Below are 25,960 nucleotides of genomic sequence, written 5' to 3' on the forward strand. Positions count from 1 at the left end.
TCGAGTCATCGTATTCTATGGTGCTGGCGTAGTTCTGCGCGGCTTCGTGTTCCAACACAAGTGGCTCAATGGCGGCATCCGCTTCGTTTAGTTTTATTTTCAGGGTGCTAAGCCTAGCAGTTAGAACGTTTAGGGCCTTTTTGCCAATGTTTGGGAACTGTAAATGGACACTCCCAACATCACTTAACGTGGGCTGCTCCCTAACGATTGCAACCTTTAACTGCCGCGGAATAACGAAGTGATGGCTAAACAGGCTGAAGTAATCGCGAGTTGGCCCGCTCGAAGCATATCGATGTGTTGGTTTTGCAGGAACCCTATATCCACTGAGTAGGGCAGATTAGGCAGTTTGACAGCAACTTTGGCACCAGATCTCTGTGGAGCTTCGGGGGGAAGGGCTCCCGCGGCATCGGTATGGTTTTGATGCAACGGCGTCATCTCTGACGCCGCTTGCTCTCGACCGACCGAGGCTGTGGCACGCGCATCGAGAACATTTACACCGCGAACAGCAGGCCGCTTCTGCGGCAGATAGAATTTTTCAAAGCGTTAGATTCCAATCTCGCAGGCCCGTCGCGACTGGTTCTTGCGCGACTTTAATTGAACGCTGCTCGCGTCAGATCGCGTTATACGCGCCGCGGTGCTGCGCCCTGTTGCGTACGGGAAGGCCGACCCGAGCCTAACTCAGTCGCCTCCAACGAGCGGCCAGCCACTGTTGCAGCCGTGAAGAAGTCCAGAAGCCGTAGGCAAACGTAACTGTTTACTTCATAGTGAGAGGTGAGCCGAAGCCAAAGAACAATGCCCCGATGGGTGAGGTTACAGTACAGGACTCGAGCAGAGTGACAGCATTGATTCACCGCTCAAACAGGAATGAACTGCAGCGCTTGGGGGGTCTTATTTATACCCAAAGCGCCAACGGTCAAAACAAGCGTTCCCTCTATATTGTGCACAGGCCACGAACGGCACAGACACACACAACGCTCTTTCCAGAGTTCGTGAGCAGTCGGTAGTAGCGGCGCACGCTGAGTCCGAGAGAGGGGAGAAAGGAGGTCTCCGCAGCGGACGCGCGGCCTCTGTGTCCTTGGGACAGGTCTCTGGGTGTTGCGTCGGCACGCCATCGAAGTTTGATCGCGCCGACAGCGAGGCGCCTGTGATCCAGACGTGTAGCGACGCGTTTAAATTGTCGGCTGCAAGCGTGAGTCACCGACAAGGGGGCCTGCTTGAAAGGCGCACGTAGTGGAGGCTTCGCCGTACAGCCGAGGAGTGTTGAAACAAAGCCCAGTGGCGGGCCGATTCGTTACAGCCCTTACGCGAGCGAGGGGGGGGGGGTGCACGGCACTTCGGGAGTTGGTAGACGAACTAGGGTTGACCCCTGGTCTCTGCTTCGACAGAGCCAGTCAGGAACGACTTGGACCGGCCGATGCTCTCAGAGCACATTAGACCGGTTCTACGTTTCTGCGTAACTGACTCAGAGCCTCTATTCCATCTGGAAGGTAGCTTCGGCACTCTGAACACCAGCTTGTTGCGCTGCGTCTCGCGGATTCCGACTTCATACCATCCTTGCGAGGGCCTTGTCGTCTGAACCCGCGATTGCTCGAGAACCCGTGCGTCATGGCACAGGTAGAACACCTCGTGGCCCATAGGGCGTACGGCCTCGATACGCCCATACAAAAATGCTTTATGGGCGTCTATAGAAGAATGTATGGTGAGCTATGGCCGCCTATGGGTCCCTATGGTCACCCATAAAAGTGCATAAATTAGGCTATAGCCAGCTATTGAAGTTTTTATGCATCCTGCACTAAAGAATGTAAACCATACAATTATCTTTAGACGACTATAGAACATCCTAGTGTGTTTAGTCTATAGAGTCACAGCTATTCAGGCTACTGTAGCCAGCTAAAGAAAAATCTATGGCTTCAGTTCTATGAGCCAGCCGCGACAAAGCTCTTTTGGCTGGCTAGAGACCATTGTTTAGCTTTAAGTCTACAGACTTGAAACCATTCAGCTGTCTTTTACCAGCTATTGAAAAGAGTTCGTGCTAAAGCTAAAGAGAGAAAGCCATAAAAGCTCATTTGGCTGGCTATAGGCCGTTTTTTAGCTCTAAATCTACAGACTCAAAACCATTGAGCTGTCTTTTGCCAGCTATTGAAAAGGATTCGTCCTACAGCTAAAGAGAGAAAGCCTTAAAAGCTCATTTGGCTGGCTATAGGCCGTTTTTTAGCTCTAAATCTACAGACTCAAAACCATTGAGCTGTCTTTTGCCAGCTATTGAAAAGAATTCGTCCTACAGCTAAAGAGAGAAAGCCATAAAAGCTCATTTGGCTGGCTATAGGCCGTTGTCTAGATCTAAGTTTACACAATTGGAACCATTCAGCTGTCTTCTGCCAGCTATTAGAGAGAATCTGCCCTAAAGCTAAAGAGAGGCACCCATAAAAGTTTCTGCGGCTGGCTACATCGCAATATATAACTGTAAACCTTTAGACGTGGGACAATTAAGCAACATTTAGCCGGAATTAGGAAAGCGTTTGGCGCAGAATTTAGAGGCTTGCATCCATAAAAGCTTCCTTAGCTAACTACATAGTGACATAAGCCTCTAAGTCTACAGCCGCTAATAAAAAAGTGTTAGCCTATAAAGGTATAATTCGAGCGCACCATTAAATTCTATTCCGCTGGTTCCAATATGACTTATGCCGCGTAATTTATACACTCATGATTTACCTAGCTACATCTACAACACAGACTGAATAACGATGATGAGATTCATCGGCCAGTTATATGAAAGGTTAACGCTCAGATTCAGGTTGCAACTTTGGATACTGTGCGTAGGCAAAGCTTGCGAATGAACGGACGAAAGAGGTATAAGTTCGGAGAATTATTCCTCTGCGGCCCTTCGCTGCCGCGGTCAAGTGAAAAAGCGGGCTTCTCTGAAAACGGCCTTCTCAGCGTCGAAGCAAATTGGAAAGAACTTTCGCGTCCCCCGTTCCTGCGGGCGCAGTCAGAAATATGATGGCATCTGCGAACAACCGCATTCCTTCTCCCGCGAAGCTCACTTTGAAATTAGTCATTGAGGAAGGGGGAGAGCGACCCAAGCTGGACCCAAGGAGGCAGGGAAAGGAAGTTCTGGGAAGCATTGAAAAGGCTGAGGGGACCACGACCGGCCGGGGAGGTGCGTCGTGAGTGCCCCGCGCGTCGACGCTGTAGCCCGGTCGTGGGAAGGGAAGTTTTCGTGGAAAAGAGGGTCAGGCGTTCCGTGCTGTGTTAGTATTCGTGCGCGCAGCAATAATAGTGGCAGAAAATTTTCCCTGAGTACTGATAATAGATATAGTTTTTTCGGATGAAGAAAACAAAACGTTAAGCGATGTTGTATTTGCCAAATAAAATCATTACCAGAAAACAAGTTAGAAAAAGGTCGAAAGTTGGGCACGTATCTCCGCACTATTTGCTAGCGCGATGGACCTGCTGGACCAGGATGTACTCAGTCAGCCACATCTCGTCTCCTTGCTCATGTGCGCGGGCATGGCACGTGTTGCCAAATGTTGGAAATTTACGACTCGACTGCAATGTGTTCGTGTTGATGGTGTGACGCCAAGCAATTGTGCCGCTTTTCGCTGTCGGAAATTTCGGTGTTTATGGTGACAGTGTTGCGATTAATTCAACATCAACCCGAAGTCATGCGAAAACGGATACCTGCGATACCGCGACATGAATTTCATCGTACGCAAAACACCAGGGTGAGTGATCTTACGAACTGAAGAGGCTGTGTTGTGCGAGAAATGCAGGACTTTTTTTGGTGTTCAAGAATACGTTTCCAAGCTACCCTGCACCACAAGGGCATTGCAATGTACACAGAAGTGAAGATTTCGCCGCGTTGACGAGACAAATATAATTATTTTTTCGCGAACTGAGAAAACGTACAAGGAACTAATTGAACGGGCTTGGAAAACGTTTTTTTATTATTGCATTATGTGCGACCGTCTTCATTGTTTAATTAAGAATGCATTTCCATTTTAGCCACCATACTTGCAACTTCGTGCATTGAGTACTGAGTGAAATGAACGATTTCTGAGTGTTCTATTTTCTGTGGACTACCCAGCACCTGCAGGTATTGTGTCTCGGTGGGCGTTCGTAGAAAATGTGCCGCGTAGTGTGGCTGTCGAGCGAATGACGTAAGCGTGAGCCAGAGTGTTGGAATGCCTGTGCTGTGTGTTTGGATCGGCGCATGTGAACAACAGTTTACTGGCGGCGAAGTAGCGTAGATAGTAGCCTTTATATAATGAATGGGATGAATAAACCCCTTGGTTTTGATTTTCTTGTTTGCCTTTGTTTAAGCCTTTTGTGAATGAAAACTGGCGACGTGTTTGCAGTCGCAACCTTGCACTCCCCCTATATCGCTGAAGTGTTCATGGAGCATATATTACAGAATGCAGATAGCCACACAATCTAAGTGCCACAGGAGAAGTTCTAGAGATCCGCAAGGCTATATGCCGGCATGGCAGCGTGTTAATAATTTCCCAGAGGCTGCTGCTGTCGCTGTGTTTCAAGTAATGGCGATTCTCTTCTGGCTGCAGCCCATGCAAAAATATCGTATGGTCGGCTATTGAAAATCCTTCTTATGGTTGCCTTTAGCTATTTGGCCCAATTATCTTTAGACATTTCTATGGCTGTCTTTAGCCATTTCTATGGATATTTCTATGGGTGTCTTTAGCTTCTTCTATAGCCATAGCGATATCGAAAGAAGACCTAAAGAAAGCCATAGAACCGGCTATAGAAGAAGCTAAAGACACCCATAGAAATGTCGATACGAATAGCTAAAGACAATCATAGAACCGGCTATAGAAGAAGCTAAAGACACCCATAGAAATGTCGATACGAATAGCTAAAGACAATCATAGAACCGGCTATAGAAGACGCTAAAAACACCCATAGGAATGTCGATACGAATATCTAAAGACAACCACAGAACCGGCTAAAGAAGAACCTAAAGACACCCATAGGAATGGCGATACGAATCGCTAAAGACAACCATAGAACCGGCTATAGAAGAACCTAAAGACACCCATAGGAATGTCGATACGAATATCTAAAGACAACCACAGAACTGGCTATAGAAGAAGCTAAAGACACCCATAGGAATGGCGATACGATTCGCTAAAGACACCCATAGAAACGTCTAAAGAATATTGGGCCAAATAGCTAAAGCCGACCATAAAAAGGATTTTCTATAGCCGACCATACAATATTTTTGTATGGGCGGAGCGGTGGGATGACTTTAAACAAGAAGTGCGCGAGTGTCTCAGGACCTGGGGCAAGCGGCTGGCGCAGGAGGAACGCGCGGCGATCGAAGTCGTGTCAGGCGCGATTCTTCTGCTCTCGTGAGGGGGCTAGACGAGTCAAACGTCCTCGTATGGGCTCTTCAACAAACCCGCCGTTTCTGCGGAACAAGCCAACTCTCCCATCCCAGTTTGGTATCAACGTGACCAGCAAGTCAAGCGGCATCGACTGATACCATTCTCATCGCCATCGGGTCACCCGAACTCTCAAATCAGTGACAGAAGATTCCCGCAGGTGGGTCGCTTCGCTAAGCCTAACGTACCTCGCCTCGCTACGGCTGGCGCCGCAGCTGACGCAGAGGCGCAGCGGCGGACAACGCCGCAGTGATGCGCAGAATGCCGCAGGCTCTACGATTTCATCGAACACTCCTAGGTAACTATACGAGTGACACTTGTTTAACCATGCCGAACGCCGTGCCGTCGAATACGATACCGGAACCCTCCCTGGACGAAATGCACGTCGCTGTCGATGACGACGACTATTGTCCCATTGAATCACCCCCCAACTGCAACCGCTGGATCGTAGTGCGCATAGACACCACGCCCTCGCACCATTTGGCCCCACCGAATCACATACCCGCTTCTAAAACCGCCGACGCAACCGGCAATGACCGAAAGAGCCCGAGCGCACCACGCCGACAGTTCGTTCCCCCTAATCGCCACTTCTGCCCTCGGACATCAAGATAGTCCTGAGGCCACGAGGCGGCCTGAATCTCTCCCGCATTTCTCCCCTGGAACTCGCATCTCTCCTCCAGCTGCTGCAAGCGCAGCTGCCGCCCAACCGTGAAGACCAGCTTCGCTTGCATTACCAGTCTAATTTCATCGTAGTGAGTTCCTCACGAGGACCGCGCACAGCGATACGCATCACTCACCACGCCCAGCATCGGAGGCAAGACCTATGCCCTGGCCACACATGTGCCAGCACCGACGAACACCTGCGCCGGAGTCATCTCCGGGTTGCCACTAGACCTACCACCAGAAGACGTCATCCAGACCCTCATTGAGCACAACCTCCATCTACAGATCATCGGCGCAAAACGCATATGATCTACTCCTCTCTTCCAAATTACCTTTAACGGAACGAGGGTGCCCTATTGGATCCGTTATCAGATGGCTACATTCCGCTGTCGTCCTGCCAAGCACAAAACTGAAGCGTGCCACCTCTGCTGAGCCACCGGGCATAGACCGGAAGTCTGCGCCAACCCCGATGCTCCCCCACGCTGCCGAACATGTGGCCTAAGTTCTCCACCAGACCAGCATATTTGTCACCCCATTTGCATCACCTGCTCCGGCTCACACCCCACCGGATCCCCTGCCTGCAACCAGCGATACCGACCCAGACTGCCCCCAAGAAACGACGCCCGAACCCTTACTCTTGGACAATTTATCCCGAACTCGAACCAACTTCAGTCAGTCTTCGGTAACACTGCCGCCTCCAACAAGGCCTCCAACAATCCACCCCAGAAGGACTTTCCTCCCCTCTCAAGTGAACATCAACAACCTGTGAACCACCCCAAGCAACACCACGACCCCTCTCTACAAAACGGTCACTGCGGCGGAAGCGACACCAACACGCCGCACACAGGACTTACCGAGGCGATCAACCTACGCCGAGGTGAGCTCCCGTCGCCTCCCAGCCACTCCCACCTATTACCAACCCTCCCTCCTGCCAACGTTCGCGATCCAGTCCTCCAGGATTTGCAGTTACTAAAACAAGTTGTTCGCCTCAGAGCCGAAAATGTGCAACTGCGCGCTCACCCTTTCCAAACCACACAACCACTACAACTCTCTCAAAGCGCATCCAATCCGATTAAAAAGCGAGCCTCCGAATCCCCAGACCAATCCCCTCGAGACCGCATTAGCCATCTCGAAGAATAACTCAATGCACAAAACGCAAATAAGCTGTCCTCCTTGACAAGGTTCGTACGTGCCCTCACCGAGCAGACATCCCGCATGCAGTCCCACCTTGAAACATTAACTTAACTTTTCCCTCCCTCTATTTCCCACCCACCCATACCAAATGGTCCACACAACCACCTGCTCTGATACTCTGCGCGTATGGCAATGGAATTGTCGACGATTCCGCCGTAAACGCGCAGCGCGGCAAGCCCTTATCGGCGGCAATTCCGAACCCCACGACGTTATATCCCTCCAAGAACCAGGACCAGAATCCAAATGTGTTCACTTCCGCACAATTCAAAACGACTGTTACACTGCCATGTTAGTCAATAAAAAGTTCACAGCACAATACCTAGAACTGCGACCCGACCTCCCCCCTCACACATTCATACGCCTTATACCCAAGATCCACACCACACAGCCCACCTACATACTAAACGTGAATAGCTCTCCACGACTATCGCCCACCTTCCACGAACTGTTAAAACAAGCTATAACACAGGCAAACAAAGCCCCCTTAATAATTACCGAAGATTTAAATGCCCACCACCTAGCTTGGGGTTATTCCACTCAGAACAAAAAAGGCAGACTCTTATGGGAAACGGTACAGCATCACTGCCTCACCACTGCAAACGAAACCTACATTCTCACTCGGGATGGCACCAGCACACAGCGAGACACACCTCCAGACCTCTCCATTACCAAGCATACCCACCGCACCACATGGCAACGTTTGCACCATACCCTCGGCAGCGACCATTAAATTCTTAACATCACCACTACTACCGCTCCCCTTACCGCAAAAAAAAAAAAAAAACGACCGCACACAATAATCAATTGGAAACAATTCCGAACTTCCCGCACGCAAGCACTTCCCATCAACCCAACACCTCAACCCTTCAACCTAATGGAGTGGATACGCGGAATACACACCGATATCCAGAAACATAGCTCTACGCTTCTAGCTTCAACGCCCTCCGTTACTCTAGACCCCAGACTGGCACACCTCCTTCACGCGCACCAGGGTCTCAAAAAGAGGTGGAAAACGCAACGCCACAATAGGAAGCTACGCCGCAGAATTACCCCCCTATAACGCGAAATCGAGCATCATAGCTGCAACTTAAAACCACCGCTTGGGGATGCATGTGCGACAGCCTTTCTAAAGGGCTCAGCATGAAAAATACACGGCGTATACTCAAGCACCTACTCGACCCCTCTACATCCAAAACAGAATCCCAAGCACGCCTCAACCTATTGGCCCATAATATAACGGGAGACGACCATACGTGGCCGCAAATTCGTACCGACACTTACATTTCGCCGCCGGAACCACAAGCGCCTTCGTAACATACTCCGGCACACAAAACCCCCAACTAGACACCGCATTCACATTCGCCGAGCTGCAATCTGCCCTACATACCCACACCCGTACCACGACACCTAGACCAGACGGCATAACGTATAGTACTACCCTCCGAAACCTAGAACCTCACTCCCACCGATTCCTCGACTACTACAACCACTGCTGGGAAACCGGGCACCTACCGACAGAACTTAAACATGCCACCATAACACTTATCCCCAAGCCTCACAAACCTCTCTCAGCGCTCAACCTACGTCTCATTTCACTCACTTCGTGCATCTGCAAACTCTTCGAGCAGATGATAGTATCTCTCCTTAATCACCACCTCGATCAACAGCGTCTTCTCCCCGATAACATGTTCGGATTTCGCGCACATCTCGCAACCAACGACATCCACCTCCAAATTTATCATCAACTACTCAAAACACTCCCGGATAAAGACACGTCGGCAATCCTTACCATAGATCTAATGAAAGCTTTTGATCGGATCTCCCACTCAGCTATCCTGTACTCATTAAATAACCTGAAAGTAGGCACAAATCTCTTCAATCTCGTTCAATCCTTTTTGTCTGAACGGTTTAAACTCGGCAATAGACCATTCCCAACCCTGCACCTTCCCAACCGTGGCACACCCCAAGGTTCAATCTTATCTCCCACATTGTTTAACATAGCACTCATCCCTCTCGCTACCACACTCACCAACATTCCCTCCCTCCACAGTAGTCTATACGCCGACGATATACAGTATGGGTAACTCACGGCAGTGACGCCCACATTGAATCCACCCTTCCAACCGCAACCGACACCATACACAACTTCGCCCACTTAGCAGGCCTATCATGTGCCCCTGAAAAGTCACATACGCTCCTCCTAACTCCGCGCCGCCGGCCCACCCCTTGGCCTCCCCCCATACAAATCCACATCAATGACCAGCTGATAACACCTAGACCATCCCTCAACATACTTGGACTGACCCTACAGCAAAATCGAGGCAACTCTTCCACAATACAAACACTCAGCCGACAAGCGACACAAATAGTAGGACTTATCCGCCGAATCACCGCCCGCGGCCACGGCCCTTCGGAAAAAGAGAGATTACAACTTGTTACAGCTCTCTTCACATACTCCCTCCTTACTTATCGCTTACAAAAGCTGAACTCGACAAATTGGAAGCCTTGCAGCGCCGGGTATACAGAGCAGCACTTCTCCTTCCATCTAACACCTGTACGATCCGCCTCCTTCTAACTGGAACATTTAACACGATCCCCGAGCTCCTCGAAGCCCACCGCCTTAGCCAACTTGCTCGTCTGTCCACAACTCCCACAGGTACGATCCTCCTGCACCAACTCAACTTCACTGCTCCAGGCCCCCCCCCCGCCCCCCTTCACCCCCTACCCCTATCTCACCGCGAAAACCTCGAAATCCTCCCCCTTCCCCGTCACATACATGCATCCTACCTACCACGCAGCCCGACGAAGGGCCCGAGCTTTGGCGCACTTGCGCCTATCCCCCCATCCCCTGACTCCATTTACGTAGACGCCGCAGAATATAGACACCGACCAGCTTTCGCTGCCGCTATTATTACAGGAGAACCACCGATCCCAGCAGCGGCAGCCACTATCCGCACAGCCCACCCCCACGAGGCCGAGGAAGCGGCAATACGCTAAAAAATAAATGAAATAAATGTTCCCTGAAGAAATTAAAAAAAAATAAATGAAATGGGAACAAAACCTGCACCAGCAAAGCTATAACAGGTTACAGCCAATTGGGAAAATAAAAGAACTGGGAGCAATGCTCCAAAACCGGTTGGAAAGAAAAAGACGATCAAAAGAAAAAAAAAGAACGCAATAAACAGTATACGTGCATATATTAGAAGAATCGAAACCGGTGAATATTTCCCAGCAGCTCTTCATTGAAGTTGCACTTCACCAGAACTTTCAATACACCGTAACACGTTTCCAGATTCAAAAATGTGATGTGGTAGTTCGTTCCATTCTGTTATTGTGCAAGAAAAGAAAAAGTATTTGAAATTGTTAGTTCGAGCAAAGATATGAGTGAAGTTTTGGGAATGATAACGTCTTGTTAAACGCGAAGATAACGGAGGAAGAATGTTTGATAGGTGAGAATTACTAAGTTAAGTGAGTTACTTGCGTCTTAGAAGGCGCTTCAGCAGCGAGCGTGTCGTTCGGCCACCTGTCGCTGCTCCTCATACTGGCTTGCTGAAATATTTGCGTCACAGTGAGGGCAAAAGTTAAGCGACTTCTGGGAAATCGGTACTCGCACGTTAGGCTATGGGTGCTTCGAAGAGTCTCGAGGAGAACCGGATATATCCGGTGGGAGACGGCCGGTCACTCGTGAGCTGCAAAGCTGCATGGACATCACGGCCACAGATCAAATGAGCAGGCTTTAACCTGTCAGATCTGTGTGAACTTGTCTAGGCGAAAACTCGGGTCTGCGCGCGGGTCCGAGCTTCCCCTATGTCGGCCGACCCCCCTCCGAAAGGCCTTGCCGGCTAAGTGGTGTAGAAATGGCTGCGGCGACTCAGCGCCGCTTCTTGCCCTGCACGGCGCTGTAATTCCCCTTTGAGGCACGGCCACTCAGTTAACGTTACAACCCAACCCATTTTAAGCGCGATAAACGTGGGGCCCTGCGTGATCTCCTGCGCAGTATCAGCAACGTAGGCGTCATTGAGAGTTGCCTTAGGAAACTAAGGGGCCACCTCAAATGCCGAAGGCTGCTTGATTGCCTCGACGTTAAAGGGACACATAAGTGAATTTGTCAAGCTCCCGTTTTTGCTTGCACTGTGTAGACTGGCTCAAATTAGCACACTTTTCATCGTTTATCCGGTTGACAAATCGGTAATTATTTTACAAAGCGCGAAAGAAGAAAAACTACCATGCGCGGTTTGCGGCGGCCGCACAAACTAAGCTGTGACGTTGGGAGGAGGGGACGCCGTGATTGGACGATGCCCAAGGTTAGCAATCAAACAAGTTTCGGTTTCGGTTTCGGTCTGTAAAACAACATGTTTGACATTCGATGGCGTCGTTGGATGGGCATTCTCAATATCCCAGTTATCGTAGTACCGTGCTTCTGCCATGTTGTCGGCTGTAAAATGCATAAGATAAGCCTCCCAGGACGGCTTGGAATCGTAGCATTCACTATCTGAGGCCTACGCAGTGCATGAACGCCCTCCGCGTCCCCGCAGACGCTCAAATGCATGCGCTTTTCCCCCATATTTGGAGCTTGCCTCGCTCATGCCTGTATCGTAAAAAGCGTGTTCGCACCAGGCCAAGGGTCTGTTGATTCTGGCCTGTGCCCACTGCCCGCAAGCAGTCGGTGCTTATGGCAACAGCACGCCAACGAGAACTCGCTAGCGCGGCAGTGCCAGCCTGCGCGAGTTCTGTGGACTAGTTCGTGGAGCAATGAACGTTGCGGCCCAAAAAAAGGTGAACTCAGTATAGAAAACATCGGCGAAAAACGAAAAAGTTAACTCATAAAAAAAAAAAAATAAATAAAAGCACGTACCCGCGGCGATTCGAACTTGTGACTGGCAAAACACTTGCGGTGACATACCTAGCGCACCAGACGACTAGGCCGCTGGGGGCTTTTTTTTTAAGTGCGAATGCACTTTATAAGCGACCCCAAACCATCCACCGCCGGCGGCGGCGTCGGCGTCCGCAGTGCTCCTCTATATTTAAAAAAGAAACAGCATCCGGCGCCAGGTTTCGATCCGAGGACTTTGCGGCCGCAGCGCGACTCTCTACCGACTAAGCCACAGACGCCACGCTGATATCATGGTGAGTAACGCGCCTTATATCTTTAACGCATTCAAACTACGTCGTCAGCGGCGTGCGTTGGCGACTCAGCGGCGTTATAGCGGCTTGATAACTGCGTGGTGTACACGTGATACTATAAACCCGATGGAAGAGATGGAAGAGAAGGCGGCGAGGCGGTGGGCTGCGGGGGCCGAGCGCAAGCGCCGCAAGCGGGCCGACAACCGTGCATTCGCACTTTCACATTCTCCCCCTCGGGGAAATGCGGGGGAATTTTTTTTCTTTATTGGACTAGGCCACAGGGGGCCGCTGGCGGCAATGGAAAATATCAGGTATATAATGTATAACCAGTTTACACTTTTATTTAGTTTTAGTATTTCAAGCAGCTTAGGTGACTATTTGTTGTATTGCGCTCGTGCAGTAAGCGTCCCCCGAGTTTCCACAATAGCTCACGTCTAGCAATTGCATTTCGCAGACGGGAAAGCGTTCGCAGACGCATAGTCGTGCTCCTGACCGCTCTGCTTGTTCGCCCAGCGCAAAAAAGTGCTTCCCGCACCCTAGTTTTACGCTGTACGGTAAACATATCAGTTGATTTTATTTCCTTAGTACCTAGAGAGAGAGAGAAAAAACTTTATTTCTGGTCAGATTAAGACCTATGCGTCGTACTCTTCCGCAAGAAGAATCATGGCTCGCTGGTCAACGAGGGCCGCCGACGCCAACCACACTCGCCAGTTCGGAGGAGGGGGGTTAGGGTAATGAGGAGACTGCTGGGCAGCGGGGCAGGAGAAAAAGATGTGCTCAACATTTGCGTACGTAGCGGGGCAGTTGGGACAGTATGGGTCGGAGCGACAGCCGTAGTGGTAAAGACGTGCCGGAGTGGTGAGGGTGTTCAGCTGGATTGCCCGAAGGGTGTGCACTTGTGCAATGGATAGGGTAATGTGTGGTGGCGGAAGAGTCTGTAGCGAGTGCCGGAGGTGTTGGTAGTGCTCTTTGAGGGTTTTCTTGTAGAAATATGCCTCGTCCGCCATGGGAGGGAAAGGCCAAGGGATCACCGGCGCCCGGTTAGTAATCTCGCGGGCCAGCTGGTGAGCCAGCTGATTGCCAATAATCCCTGAGTGGCCCGGCACCCACACCACAGCGACCGAGGCAGGGGAGAGGAGCGAGAGAGTTTCAGAGAGGTCGTCATGCAGATCTTCGGCAATTCGGTTGTCGCGAAGAGCTCGAATAGCCGCCATGGAGTCGGAGCATATGCGGTAGCGGGGGGAAGGGGGTAGGGAAGTTAGTCCTCTAGTTGCGTGAACGATCGCCGCCAGTTCGAGAGCTAAGGGAGAAGTAGGATGGGAGTAAGGGCCTGCTGTGGAAGTTATTGGGGTGTCAGTGGGGCGGGACATAATTACGCAAGCAGTGGAGCCACAAGCTGGGTGATATGCCGCGTCAACATAGCATGTGACAGTGTCCGGAGGGAAGGGGTCGTGGTAAAACGCGCGAGCTTGCCGTCTGCCCTCGTGAAGGTGTGGGGTCATGTTGGAGGGAATGGGGGCACAGCGGAGGTTACTGGGAAGGGGCCGTTGGGAGGTGTGCAGGGGAATGTGAATGGGCCTGATGCCCGCCCGCTGAAGCAGCCAATGGCCCTGCGCGGAGCCAGACAGACGGCCCAGCTGTCGATCCCTGTGGAGGCGCAGAAGATCAGGAAGAGGAAGGAAGAGACCTGTGGCGTATAATTTCTCTGTAGAGGCGTGTGTTGGGAGACGCAGGGCAGCTTTGTAAAGTGTGTTAAGGGCAGATTGAACACTTCGCATGTGTGCTTGTGTTAATGTGCAGTATGGGAGACAGTACAAGATTTTGTTCAGGGCGAAGGCTGTTACCAGCTGACTGGCTCTGCGTTCATCGATGCCCCCACGCCGCTTGACCACCCGTCGGACCAAGTGAGTCACTTGGTGGCATGTGGTGATCGTGGACTTTATTACATGGGAGAAGGAGTGGTCTTGGAGGGGAAATCCCAGAACCCGGCAGGATGAAGATCGGGGGACGGGAGTGCCATCGAGGGTAAGCGACAAGAGTGGGTTGACAGATCGTTGGTATTTAGTGGTGGAGAGTAAAAGCAGCTCTGATTTCTCTGGAGCTGCTTGCAGGCCTGAGCAGGCAAAGAACTGAGAAATAAGGTCAAGGCCAGATTGCAACGTTTGTTCCACCTCTCCCGGAGACCCATGGGTGCACCAGAGGGTAATGTCATCGGCGTATAGAAGCGACTGAAGGTTGGGGATCTCGGACAAGGCTCTGGCAAGGGGGGCAAGGCCGAGGTTGAAGAGAGTAGGTGATAGTACGGCACCTTGAGGGGTACCGCGGGTAAGGGTGATGGGTGGGGATAGAGTGGTCCCAAGTCGGAATCGAGCTTGTCGGGAGCGAAGGAACGAACGAACATAAGAGTAGAGGCGGGAGCCGCAATGAGTGTCTTGGAGCGGGGAAAGGATGGCGTCGTGAAGGAGGGTGTCAAAGGCCTTGCGTACGTCCACAGTCACGAGAGCATGAACTTGAGGCCCTGAGGGCTGAAAGAAAGTTTGCTGAAGAAGAAGAAAGAGGTCTTGGGTAGAGATATGGGGGCGAAAACCGATCTGATTGTTGGGTAGGAAGTTGGTACTGTCGAGAAGGTCAGTGAGACGCGCGAGAACCATGCGTTCCATCGTCTTCCCGACACATGAGGTGAGAGAAATTGGGCGAAGGTTTGGGAGGGTGGGGGGCTTACCAGGTTTGGGGATGAGGGAGATGGTGGAAGAAATCCAATCCTCAGGCAGCGTACCTGTGCTCCAGTATTCATTGATTTGGGAGAGAAGGAATTCTTTGTCCGAGTCAGGGAGGTTTTTTAGGATGGAATAGGAGATCTGGTCCGCGCCCGGAGTGGTACCAGCTTTATTTTGAGCCAGATCACGTTCCAGCTCGGGTAATGTGAAAGGGCGATCGAGATCACTGTTTGGAGGCCCTGTGTACTCAGGGTAGAGAGAATGGAGTGGTGGCGGAATGTATAAATCCGTCACCTCTCGGATAAGAGAGTCAGCGTCGTGTAGCGAAAGGTGCTTTTGGAGAGTGGGGAGGGGAGCCGACTGAGGACCAAGAAGGGAGCGTAGAAGAAACCAAGGGGATTTAGTGTGGAGCGAACAGTTGATGGAATCGCATATGCGATTCCAATTTGCTGAATCAAGTGTGGAGCAGTGAATTAGTATGTCGGTGTTCAGGGTGTCTAGGCCAGTGTTGCGGAGTTACCAGTCCGGAATTGGAATGAATCCGGAATCATTCCACATTTTCTTGGCCCTGGAATGGGATGGGAATGGAATGGCGACATAACTTGAAGGAATGGAAAGGGAATGGAATCACATGTATTTTTCCCAAAATAAAGCGCACTGTTCCTTCCACGCGCTGTTTTTTGTCAAAATATGCAAAAATACGCAAAAGATCCCACCAGCCCAAGTTCAAACATTAGTAGGCCGGAGCCTTGAATTTAACAATAACTTAGTACTGTTAAAATCGATTGGCTGATTACAAGCATGGTTTACTGATAAGCAGCGATTCTACTACAATTATATCCTTAAATACAGCGCTGCTACGAAGTTCGTCGCGATTCTCCGCCTAATAAACGCGGCTCTAGGCCGTTGGTATCCGTCGTGGGGAACTACCGCGGTGGCATCCCCCCCTATCTCTCCCACCAAATTCGCCTTGTGATTTTTTACCTTGGCGGCGCCTTCGCCCTGGCTGCGAGCTGTCTCCCCACGCTTCACTTTTGTTTTTTGCGTCCGGGACCGTCGGTGATAGCATCCCACCTCGCCGTCATCGGGACGCTGGCGCGGTGCGTGTGTTCACTGCGAAATTCCGCATATCAGCTTACGCCCCGTCTCCCTTCGCGCTCCCTCCTCCTCCCCCAGGACGTTTTGCAATACTGGCCCTCCTGTCTAGACACTCGGACTCCTTTGCCCGAAGCAGTGTCTACGAAGGCCTAAAATATTAAAATATTGGTTCGAGAATCCACCCGAAACAAGAGAGCCCATGTGATTAGAAACTGCAGTCACGCCTGCGCACGCAAGCTGCACGCTGCAAGCTTTGTTCCTAAACGGTTCCGACCTAACGGAAAGTGAACGCTAGCCACTTTCCCTTGCTTTCCCGACTCGCAAGGGCAGTTTCCGTTGTAAATGCGACGTCAGCTGACGTGGAACGCGTGTTTTCCACGGCATCTCTTTTAGTGACAGACAGCGAAGCGAAACCGGCTGTCAAACACCTCTTTTAAGCAGCTCGTTTGTCAAGCGCAACACACAGGCAGAAGGCAACTGTATTAGTTTACTTTTTTTGTATTTAGAACTGATCGTTGAAGCAGCCGTCATTTACACTTCGTGTTTTCAGAACTCAACGGCGAAGCGTCCATTTGGCTCAGACCATTTTGTTACGCAATTTTGATGAATGAAACCAAAATAAACTTTTTTTTCCACCTTTCTCGGCAGCTTGAGAACTTTATTGCAGCATATAAAATTCACGAGGAGACCTAATTGCGCTGCTGAGCACGAGGTCGCGGTTCGATTCCCGGCCGCGGCGGCCGCTTTCCTGATGAAGGCGAAAAGAAAAAACGCCCGTGTGTACGAGATTTCGGCCTAAGGTGGTCAAAATTAATCCGGAGCCCTCCACTACGGCGCGCCTTATTGCCTGCGTTGTGTCGGCGCGTTAAACTCTACAGTATATCAAGGAGGACACCTACGCACTTTTTTTCTGGCGTAGGGATTTTCACAATACCAGACTGACCGGCTGCCGAACGTGTTCTTCTATTATTATCGTTATCATTTTTCTTTACATCTTTTCTTTGGGTTGATCGCCCAGACCAGAGGACACTTGGGGGAACCTCCACTGCATGCAACTCCTCAAATTAGTTATACAGGCCTCAGTTATACAATTAGTTACGCAGGCCTTGGACTCAGTTTTGCTGAGTCCAAGGCCGCAACACATTCTCTAAGTCCTTGTTCAGTTAGCTAGAGCCAAAGGTTGCGTAGTGATAAAGTGTGAACAATCTCCCAATTTGTAAAAGAAAAAAAAAAACAAGACTCAGATTACAGTCAAACCCGGCTATAACGAACCCGGATAGAGCGAATTATGCTACATATCGAGCAAAAATATTTCAGTTACGGAAATACATGGGAAACATATTCCTTATAACGAAGTTCACATCCGATATATCGAACTCTGGGCGCCTAGAATGGCCGCCGAAATGCATGATCTCGGAGCGGCGATTGAGATGTGGATTGGCCGCGACCACGGAGCAAGAGCCGCGACTGAGGCACTGCGCCTCGCACGGAGAGACATGACGCCCAATACTTTCCGGAACTGTTTCCGATGCGCGGGACTCGCGACGGAACCCGCCCAGTCAGTGAGTGCGGACTAAGACAGCAGCATCGGTGAACTGTGGGAAGAGCTCGCCAACGTTCCCTATGATGCCGCCAGTGAAATCCGTCCGACGCTTATAATGAAGCGCTTTCGGCAGTCGATGTGCTCCGCCAAGGCTTCTTAGCCGCCAAAACGAAAGTGAAAACAAAAATACCCCCCCCCCCCCCCCCCATTTTTTTTTTTTTTGCAACGTGGGCAGTTAAGGCGGAAAGTAGCTTTGATACTTGCAATAAATTGATTATTTTGGTCTGGTAATGGCTACTGTAGTGTGTTCGTTTCTACATACGCGGATGGCGGAGTTGGGGAGGGGGCAGGGGGATCTCGCGGATTGCGAACTCGTAACAATACGCTCGTTATAGGCGGGTTCGGCTATATCGAACTATTGGATATATCGAACTAATCGCGGTGCATATTGCAGTTCGCTATAAACGGGTTTGACTGTAGTATACGAACCAATGCACTATTCCAGTATACACTAACGAGAGAAAAAAGAATTCTCCCTGCGCATTGGTTCTCATTGAGACACCCACACAAAGGTCGCGCATACTCTAAGCACAGCCTGAACTTTCGCTCGTGCGCAGTGGATGATACCTGACGCACGTAACTAAGCTTTTCGGCAAGGGCGACATTGCATACCTGCGCACACGCAAACACAGTAAGTTCTGAACGTATCCGTGCTTTCAAGGCGCGCTTGACATGCGTGAGTACTGACGACCTGTGCGGCCCGTGATCCGTATTTGGTGCAAAGGCAGGACAAGGTGCTCGAGCGGAAATGCTTCCAACTGATACCACCAGATCCGGAGGTTCTGTTCTTCGTTAACAAAAAAAATTCCCCGCATTTCCCCGAGGGGAAGAATGTGAAAGTGCGAATGCACGAGTTGAATTTGCGCGGTTCGGTAATGTTCGCGAAAGAGAGATCACACACACACACACACAACTACAAAGAAAGAAAGATGCATTTATTCACAGACACCTATTTGTGTTGTCGTTGTACTTGATTGCTAGAGCGGATCTCAGCTTTGAAATTTCGTGTCAGTACTCCTTTAAGCGGGTGCATTAGCCCTTCTCACGCCCGATTCCTGGCCAATCCCCCAACGTGGGTATGTGCCATGTCAGCGGCCAGGCAGCGCGTGCCCATCTCCCCCCGTTGCCAAGGAAGACGAGGAGATTCCTGGCCAATCCCCCACGTGGGTATGCTATGCGGACATCGCCGGTGGACGCAGGTTCAGGGTCGCTTAAGAAGTGCATTCGCACTTAATATGTTTTGAGATGAGGCTGAGAGCAATGGATCAACGAAGGTGGGCAGCTAAGGTATGTGCCATGTCAGCGGCCAGGCAGCGCGCGCCCATCTCCCCCCGTTGCCAAGGAAGACGAGGAGATTCCTGGCCAATCCCCCACGTGGGTATGCTATGCGGACATCGCCGGTGGACGCAGGTTCAGGGTCGCTTAAGAAGTGCATTCGCACTTAATTATAGCTCTAACCATGCTCACGACGGCTCCATACGAGTGTTAACTGCTTAAGGAATATAATGTCTTCTTCAACCATACTTTTGTCAGCACAAAAATAGAACATGTCGTGACGTTAGCATTAACACATTCACACTTAAACAATATTAAAGCATCACAACTCCTAAAGACGTGCTGACCATGCAAATTCTATAATAACTACCTGGAGAACGGCCCCTGTTGGAATTAGTAGGGTGATTGCACTGAACGAGATATGCCACAAAGCCACTATCCCTCAACCTTGGTTACGTGTTTTGCGTATTTTAGCAGTTCTTAACGTGTGTAATAACATCAGCTTAATGGTGGGTTCATTGGTAACTTGATAATCACCCGATAAAACGTTGAGGAATTAGAGGAATGGAATTGAATGGAATCTCCCATTCCCGGAGTGGGAATGGGTGATGTTCCGGCATTCCGAGGAATTGAAACGAATGGAATTTATGCAACTTGTAATTCCCCGGAATGGAATTGGAATGGAATGGGGGCGCCTTTTCCGCAACACTGGTCTAGGCTATGACTTAGCTGTGTGTTGTGGGGTTGGTTACGTATAAGACTAAGAAGGCGTTTGCGGCGTCTCCACATACGCATAAGGTGTGGATCGGGGTTGTCCGACGGCGGGTCGGCCACGGTGGTGGTGGTGGTTTCAGACTGCGCCCTCTTCAGCGATCGTATCCACAGGCCATAGTTAGTTGTTAGTTCTTGGGCTCGCATGCGGCGAAAGCGGTCCCAGTTAGTATGGGTGACGGCTCGTTTCTTGGGTTTGTGTGTGAGCATGAGTGTAATTTCAATGATGTGGTGGTCGGAGAGAAGGGTATCCGGAAGGACTTGCCAGCTTGCCGGTGGATTCGGTCCGTTGTGAAAGGTAAGGTCAGGTGTTGTGGGGCGTTGTGTCGCGTATCCGTCTCGTGTGGGCGTGTCTGGAGTATTAAGGAGTGTATATGAGCCCTGCATGGTGTGTGCGTGGAGAAGGCGGCCCGAACGAAGGGTGTTCGAGTATCCCCAGATGGTGTTTGGGGCGTTAAAGTCTCCACCAAGGATTATGTCACGCCGTTTGGGAAAGGATTGAAGAAAACGAAAGAGAGGAGAGAGCAGGACTGTGGAATTGGGGGGATTGTAGACATTCACAAGAGTAAGGGGTGGCTGCTGGGGCTCTGGGTAATAGGAGAGGGCCGTAACGTATGGAAGTAATGAGGAGGGGACGTCTTCCTGTTCATATGCGATATCCCTACGAATGTAAATGGACGATAGCGGCGTAATAGGGTCGGCATGCAGAGCTCGATAGCCAGGGATGACTTTTGCATGCCTTGTCTCTTGTAAAAGAAGAAAGTGAGGGAGTGTGGCTTGCGTAAGGAGCCATTGATGCAGAGGCGTGCGATTCGTAGAAAGGCTACGGCAGTTCCACTGTACCAATTTTAGTGCCACAGGGGAGCTTATTCGGAAATGTTGGGTGGGACGAGAAGGGTGGCGGGCCTAATTTTGGGGGCCACCCCAACAACCGAAGCGGAAACCGGGTGCGCGCGTTTAATTGATTTTCTTGTGTCTTCCATGGGTGTTGGGGCGTCATCAAATTTTTTGCTTATGGTGGCAGTTAGGTTGTTAAGCGACTCTGTGAGCGTTGTAATGAGCGTTTCGAGGCTAGAAGTGCGTGTGTCTTGCGCCTCGAGACGTGTTTGCTGGTTCTCGACTAGCGATGTAAGGGCAACTACGCGCGAGGTAAGCTCGGAAAGCCGCTGCTCGAGCTGGTCGACGCGACAAGGAGTGAGGGAACTTTGGGAGGCGAGTGCGGGTGTAATCGGCGGCCCTACCTGCAGTGCGACAGGCGGTGGCGGGGGCAGGTCTCGATTCACTGGCGCAGACTTCGCTTGTGCAGTCAGTGCGGGTTTAGGTGCAGGGGCTGATGGTGCAGGGGCTGATGGTGCAGGGGGTATATTTGATCGCTGACCCCCCCACGTGGCAGACGGAGGCAGTGCCACGGATGAAGTGGGAGGCTTTGACGGTGCAGGGGGTGATGCCTTCGTTGGTAGTGAGGCGCTTTGATGTACTTTTTCGAGCTGTCTGTGCCGTAGGAGCTGCTTCTGGGCCGCGTTGGCACATTCCTCGTCCCGGGTCTTGCGGATGGTGCAGACTTCAGCGAAGGGGGCGTGGTGGCCTTCACAATGAAGACACCAAGGTGTGCAGGAATGTGGCTCGTCGGGACGGGTGGTGACGGTGGAGCAAATGGGGCACCGCTGCTGGTTGCCGGGACATGCCAGCGTGCGGTGTCCGTATTGCAGGCAGACTGTGCAGTGGTGGGCACGAGGCTTGTGGGGACGGCACCGAAATTCGATGCGTTGGTAGTAGACGAAAAATGGAACATGCGTGCCCGAGAATGAAAGTATGGCAGAGCTTGTATTACCCATGCGGCGGGCGGACAGGATGTCGGATTGGTAGCACTCCACGTCCCGGATAAGGTCGTCAGGCGTGGCATCGGGGGCAACTCCGTGGATTACTCCGCGGCACGAGTTGGTGGGGGCCATGAGGTAAGGAGCTACTTGATGTGTGCGTCCGGCCAGGGTGATGCATTGTACTCGGAGGAGGCGGTTCACAACTTCGATGTGCTCTGTTTTGAAAACAGCAAGGCGGTCGCGATGGCGTAAGTGGAGTGAAATATCGGCGCATGTATGCGCCGGTAGCTTCGCCGCTCGGATGGCGGCGGGGAGAATTTCGAGCCGCTCCTTTGGCGCGTCGGATTGCAAGGCTGGCAGGTGAAATCCGACTGCATGTAGGTCGAGGCTTGGGCGGGCGGTGAGTTTAGGCTTGCGGGCTTTCCCGGGGGTTATCCACTCCCCACCTTGGTCATCCACCTCGATGGGGGCATCCTGTTCGTACGTAGAGGTGGTAGCAGGATCCAGTGCGCAGACTTGAAGCGGGGGCTGTCCGGGAGGCAGCATAGTACTGCCAGACGAGATCGTCTGCGGGGCCGGCGGCGCAGACGGTCCCGGAGAGATGCTCGCTGCTGCCGGGGTGAAAGCTGATCCCTCCGAAACGGAGGAGCGCGTAAAAAGCACGTCCGCTCAGCTCAGGGGCTCCGAGTAGACTCCTTAGTACCTATATTGACTTCGCTCACTCTTCTCCCCCTTCAAGAGGCCTTATATTTTCCTACTGGCGTACCAGTCAGCGAAGCGTCGCATGTGCGCTTGTGCAGCGCTTGTGTGAAGCGACCTTGACTTGGAGCTAGATACAGTGTACAAACTAACGAAGTAAAGAAAGGCGCATTCTTCCATTCCCAAACGTGTTGTAGCTTAGTTTCAACTGATCGAACGAATTGCGACGACCCGTCGGCGGCCGGCGGACTAAACGGTGGGCCGACTGACTCGGTCGCGGAAGGTCGGCGAGCCGTGCAGTAGCGCAGCCAATTGTCAGCTCCTCTCCTGCCGACGTCACAGGAAAACGCCACAGAAAATGGGCGAGCGTAAAGAGAGGAGGACAGCATTTTCGAATTGATTTTTCTACTAAATAAATTCGCGTAAACGCGCACAGAGTGGTCGAAACAGGGCCCAGGGACTCCGGACTACAGTTTGCGCTCGTAATCCCGCATTGTTTAGAAATCACTTCAGTGTCCCTTTAAGGTTGACATTGCGTTCATCTTGCAGTCGCGCGATTTCTTAGCTAAAAAAAAGCTCTTGTATTACAAGTTCTTAGGGGCTCGGGCAAATGTACAGCTTGGCTTGAAGCAGGAAGCGCTTTAGCGCTTCGACACGACAGGAGACTGCGACAGCCCGAGCCCCGAAGAGTTTGTAACTGGGGTTGCGCGTATTGTTGCAGCCACCGTCCGCACAGCCCACCCCCACGAGGCCGAGGAAGCGGCAATACGCTGGCCATAACACACCAACCATCCCCATTCTCCGATTCTAAGACGACCGTACGAAATTTTGCGCGGGGACACATATCCTTCCCTGCTCCCCAAATTCTCATATCCCGCCCTCCTCCCAACAAAATCATAATCCTGCACTGGACTCACGGCGACGTGGGCTTTGGCGGTGCGGAAACGGCTCACCTGCAATAAGGTAGCGAATTGGGAGAGTTGGAGTGCGTTTGTGTCGTCCTTACTCTTCTTGTCCGGTTTTCGTCTGCGCTGGCCATCGTGAACGGCTCACCTGGCCGCTCGAGGACTCATTTACCGAGCACCAGACGTGGACGTCTCACAGCACGGCGCACGAAACGCTCGCCAACCCCTGCTTACTTTCAGCGACATTACCACACTACCGCCTACAGCGGCTATAACTACCGCCCCCTCACACGTCTCTTCCTTCACCCTTGGACAGATTATGGCGACAATTACAGATCCATTCCCTCCCCACCAGACACGTCCTCCACCACATCTATCCCACTTTATATCCACACCGAAACTGCCCAGCATGTGGCGCTCGAGATACCACGCCACACGCCATTTGGGAATGCCCCTCTTTACCCCCGCTCCGTTTACCCAACCCTCCCACTACCTGGCTGGAGGTGACCGGGAGCTCCTCGCCCGAGCTACAGCTCCGGACCGCCACTAGGGCTCAGGATTACCTGGCGCGCCTCTCTCACCTGAGGGGCAATCGCTAGGACTGAGCCTCGCCAGAAATAAAGTTATTCTCTCTCTCTCTCTCTCTCTCTCTCTCTCTCCTGCTCTCGTAGCTCATTTCCTGCGGCTCTCTCTCTCTCTCTCTCTCTCTCTCTCTCTCTCTCTCTCTCTCCTGCTCTCGTAGCTCATTTCCTGCGGCCCTGGGGGGTCCGGTGCGCTTGTTGAGCTGCGAAGGGAGCATCGCCGCCTCCTACGTATCCGATGGGATGGTTTGCGCGCTAGAGCCAGCGCCGAACGATGGGAGCTATAGAAACGTGGTGTCCGCGACATATATTTAGGTGTAGGCCAGCGCGATCGACCCCGGCGCTCCCGTCTGTCATTGATCCGCATTCGGGCGCCGTTGTGAGGGCGCCAGACGCTGTTTGGGACGCATAGCGGTGGCTTTACGTTGACCTATACAGAGCGGAGGCAACAACACCAGAACTGTGCGCAGGGGCGCTACGCGCGATTGGCATCGGGCACAGACAGCGTTAGCGTTTTTGTGCCATTCTTTTTAAGTGCGAATGCACTTTATAAGCGACCCCAAACCATCCACCGCCGGCGGCGTCGGCGGCGTTGGCGTCCGCAGTGCTCCTCTATATTTAAAAAAGAAACAGCATCCGGCGCCAGGTTTCGATCCGAGGACTTTGTGGCCGCAGCGCGACGCTCTACCGACCAAGCCACGGACACGACGCTGATATCAGTGTTAGTGACGCGCCTTATATCTTTAACGCATTCAAACTACGTCGTCAGCGGCGTGCGTTGGCGACTAAGCGGCGTTATAGCGGCTTGATAACTGCGTGGTGTACACGTGATACTACAAACCCGATGGAAGAGATGGAAGAGAAGGCGGCGAGGCGGTGGGCTGCGGGGGCCGAGCGCAAGCGCCGCAAGCGGGCCGACAACCGTGCATTCGCACTTTCACATTCTCCCCCTCGGGGAAATGCGGGGGAATTTTTTTTAACACGAAAATGTTTTTTGCCCGGGTACACGAAGGTCTGACCGGCGTCATATCCGTCACGGAAATGACCTTGCCAGAAAAAGTTCCATTGACGCGGCTGCGCCCGCCAGTAAAACAGCAAAATGCGCTAGCAAAACAAAGCATGTAAAGAAATATGTAAAGTGTGAGGAAAGAGTCGTTTACAATATTCCCTTGAAGTGTGGAAAGGTCTATATCAGCCGAACGGGCCGATGCATAAACGACCAGGTATGAGAGCACTGCAATGACCAGTTTTCAAGAATCCGGTTACGTTTCCTGTCACTGTTTCCTGCCCTGTCACTGTGCAAAGGTGAGCCAATGTATACGATTCTGAGAAAAGGCAGGACAAAAACAGAGAGGGAAATAGTTCAAGCATTCTACATCAGTCCACAGCAGGGAAGGAAGTTGCATCAGTGTTCCGTCCATCCCCTCAGCGATAAAGAGATCGCCTTTTTATAGGGCTGAGCAGGAAAAAGAAAATAATTGTGTAGAACGGTAGAATTTTCACCAGAACATTTGCACTTGTTGGCGCACTTGGTGGCTTAGATTGCTCGCAGGTTGTATCTGTTTTTCAAGTAAATGTCAGTTGCTAGTCCAGCGTGTGTTGTCTCTTCTCTACTTCGTGTTATCACTGGCCCAGCAAGCTGAACTTCTACAAACCAATCGTAATGAATCGAGCTATGCACAGACCCCTCGAATAAGATGTCACTGTCAAGTGCAAGTGTCAAGCACTCACCGTCAAGGGAGTCCATCTACCCTGTGCCAGATTTGGTACCGAGGACCTGTACAATTTTGCGACAATTGCATTATTTGCAGTGGCTGATGGGCGACTTCGTTGTGCATAGCTAAGCACGCTTAGCAGTTCACCGTGCCAATAATGGGAGAGCTGGCAAAGGTCATGGTGAAGGTGTGGGTCCTATAAAAATTACACTGCATCGGCTTCACAATCTGAAGGCTTCAACTTCATCAACATCACAGTTTGAAGGCCTGGCATCAATCCATTGCATAAGCGTCTTTAACTCTCACCGCATCTTCATGGCTGTAAACAAGAGGTGTACTTGCGGAGCAGAGACTTTACAGCCTGAAGGGCTCGCATGAATCTGTAGGAAGCAGACT

General features: G+C 51.5%; 1 protein-coding gene across 1 annotated transcript; it reads right to left on the reverse strand.

Moving 5' to 3' along the window:
* Positions 1 to 13,012: 13,012 nt before the first annotated feature.
* LOC144150937 (uncharacterized) lies at positions 13,013 to 15,576 on the reverse strand. Its single transcript, XM_077682266.1, has one exon. The coding sequence runs from the start codon at positions 15,038 to 15,040 to the stop codon at positions 13,013 to 13,015; it is 2,028 nt and encodes a 675-aa protein (XP_077538392.1). The 5' UTR covers positions 15,041 to 15,576.
* Between the last annotated feature and the right edge of the window lie 10,384 nt (positions 15,577 to 25,960).

The sequence above is a fragment of the Haemaphysalis longicornis genome, unplaced genomic scaffold, assembly GCF_048455015.1.
Source record: "Haemaphysalis longicornis isolate Haplotype H1 unplaced genomic scaffold, Haemaphysalis longicornis Haplotype H1 scaffold_1, whole genome shotgun sequence".
Taxonomy (NCBI): Eukaryota; Metazoa; Arthropoda; class Arachnida; order Ixodida; family Ixodidae; genus Haemaphysalis; species Haemaphysalis longicornis.

Bases quoted from the DNA above. Each gene is read 5' to 3' on its own strand.
- LOC144150937 (XM_077682266.1), bottom strand. From the start codon at position 15,040: ATGGAACGCATGGTTCTCGCGCGTCTCACTGACCTTCTCGACAGTACC.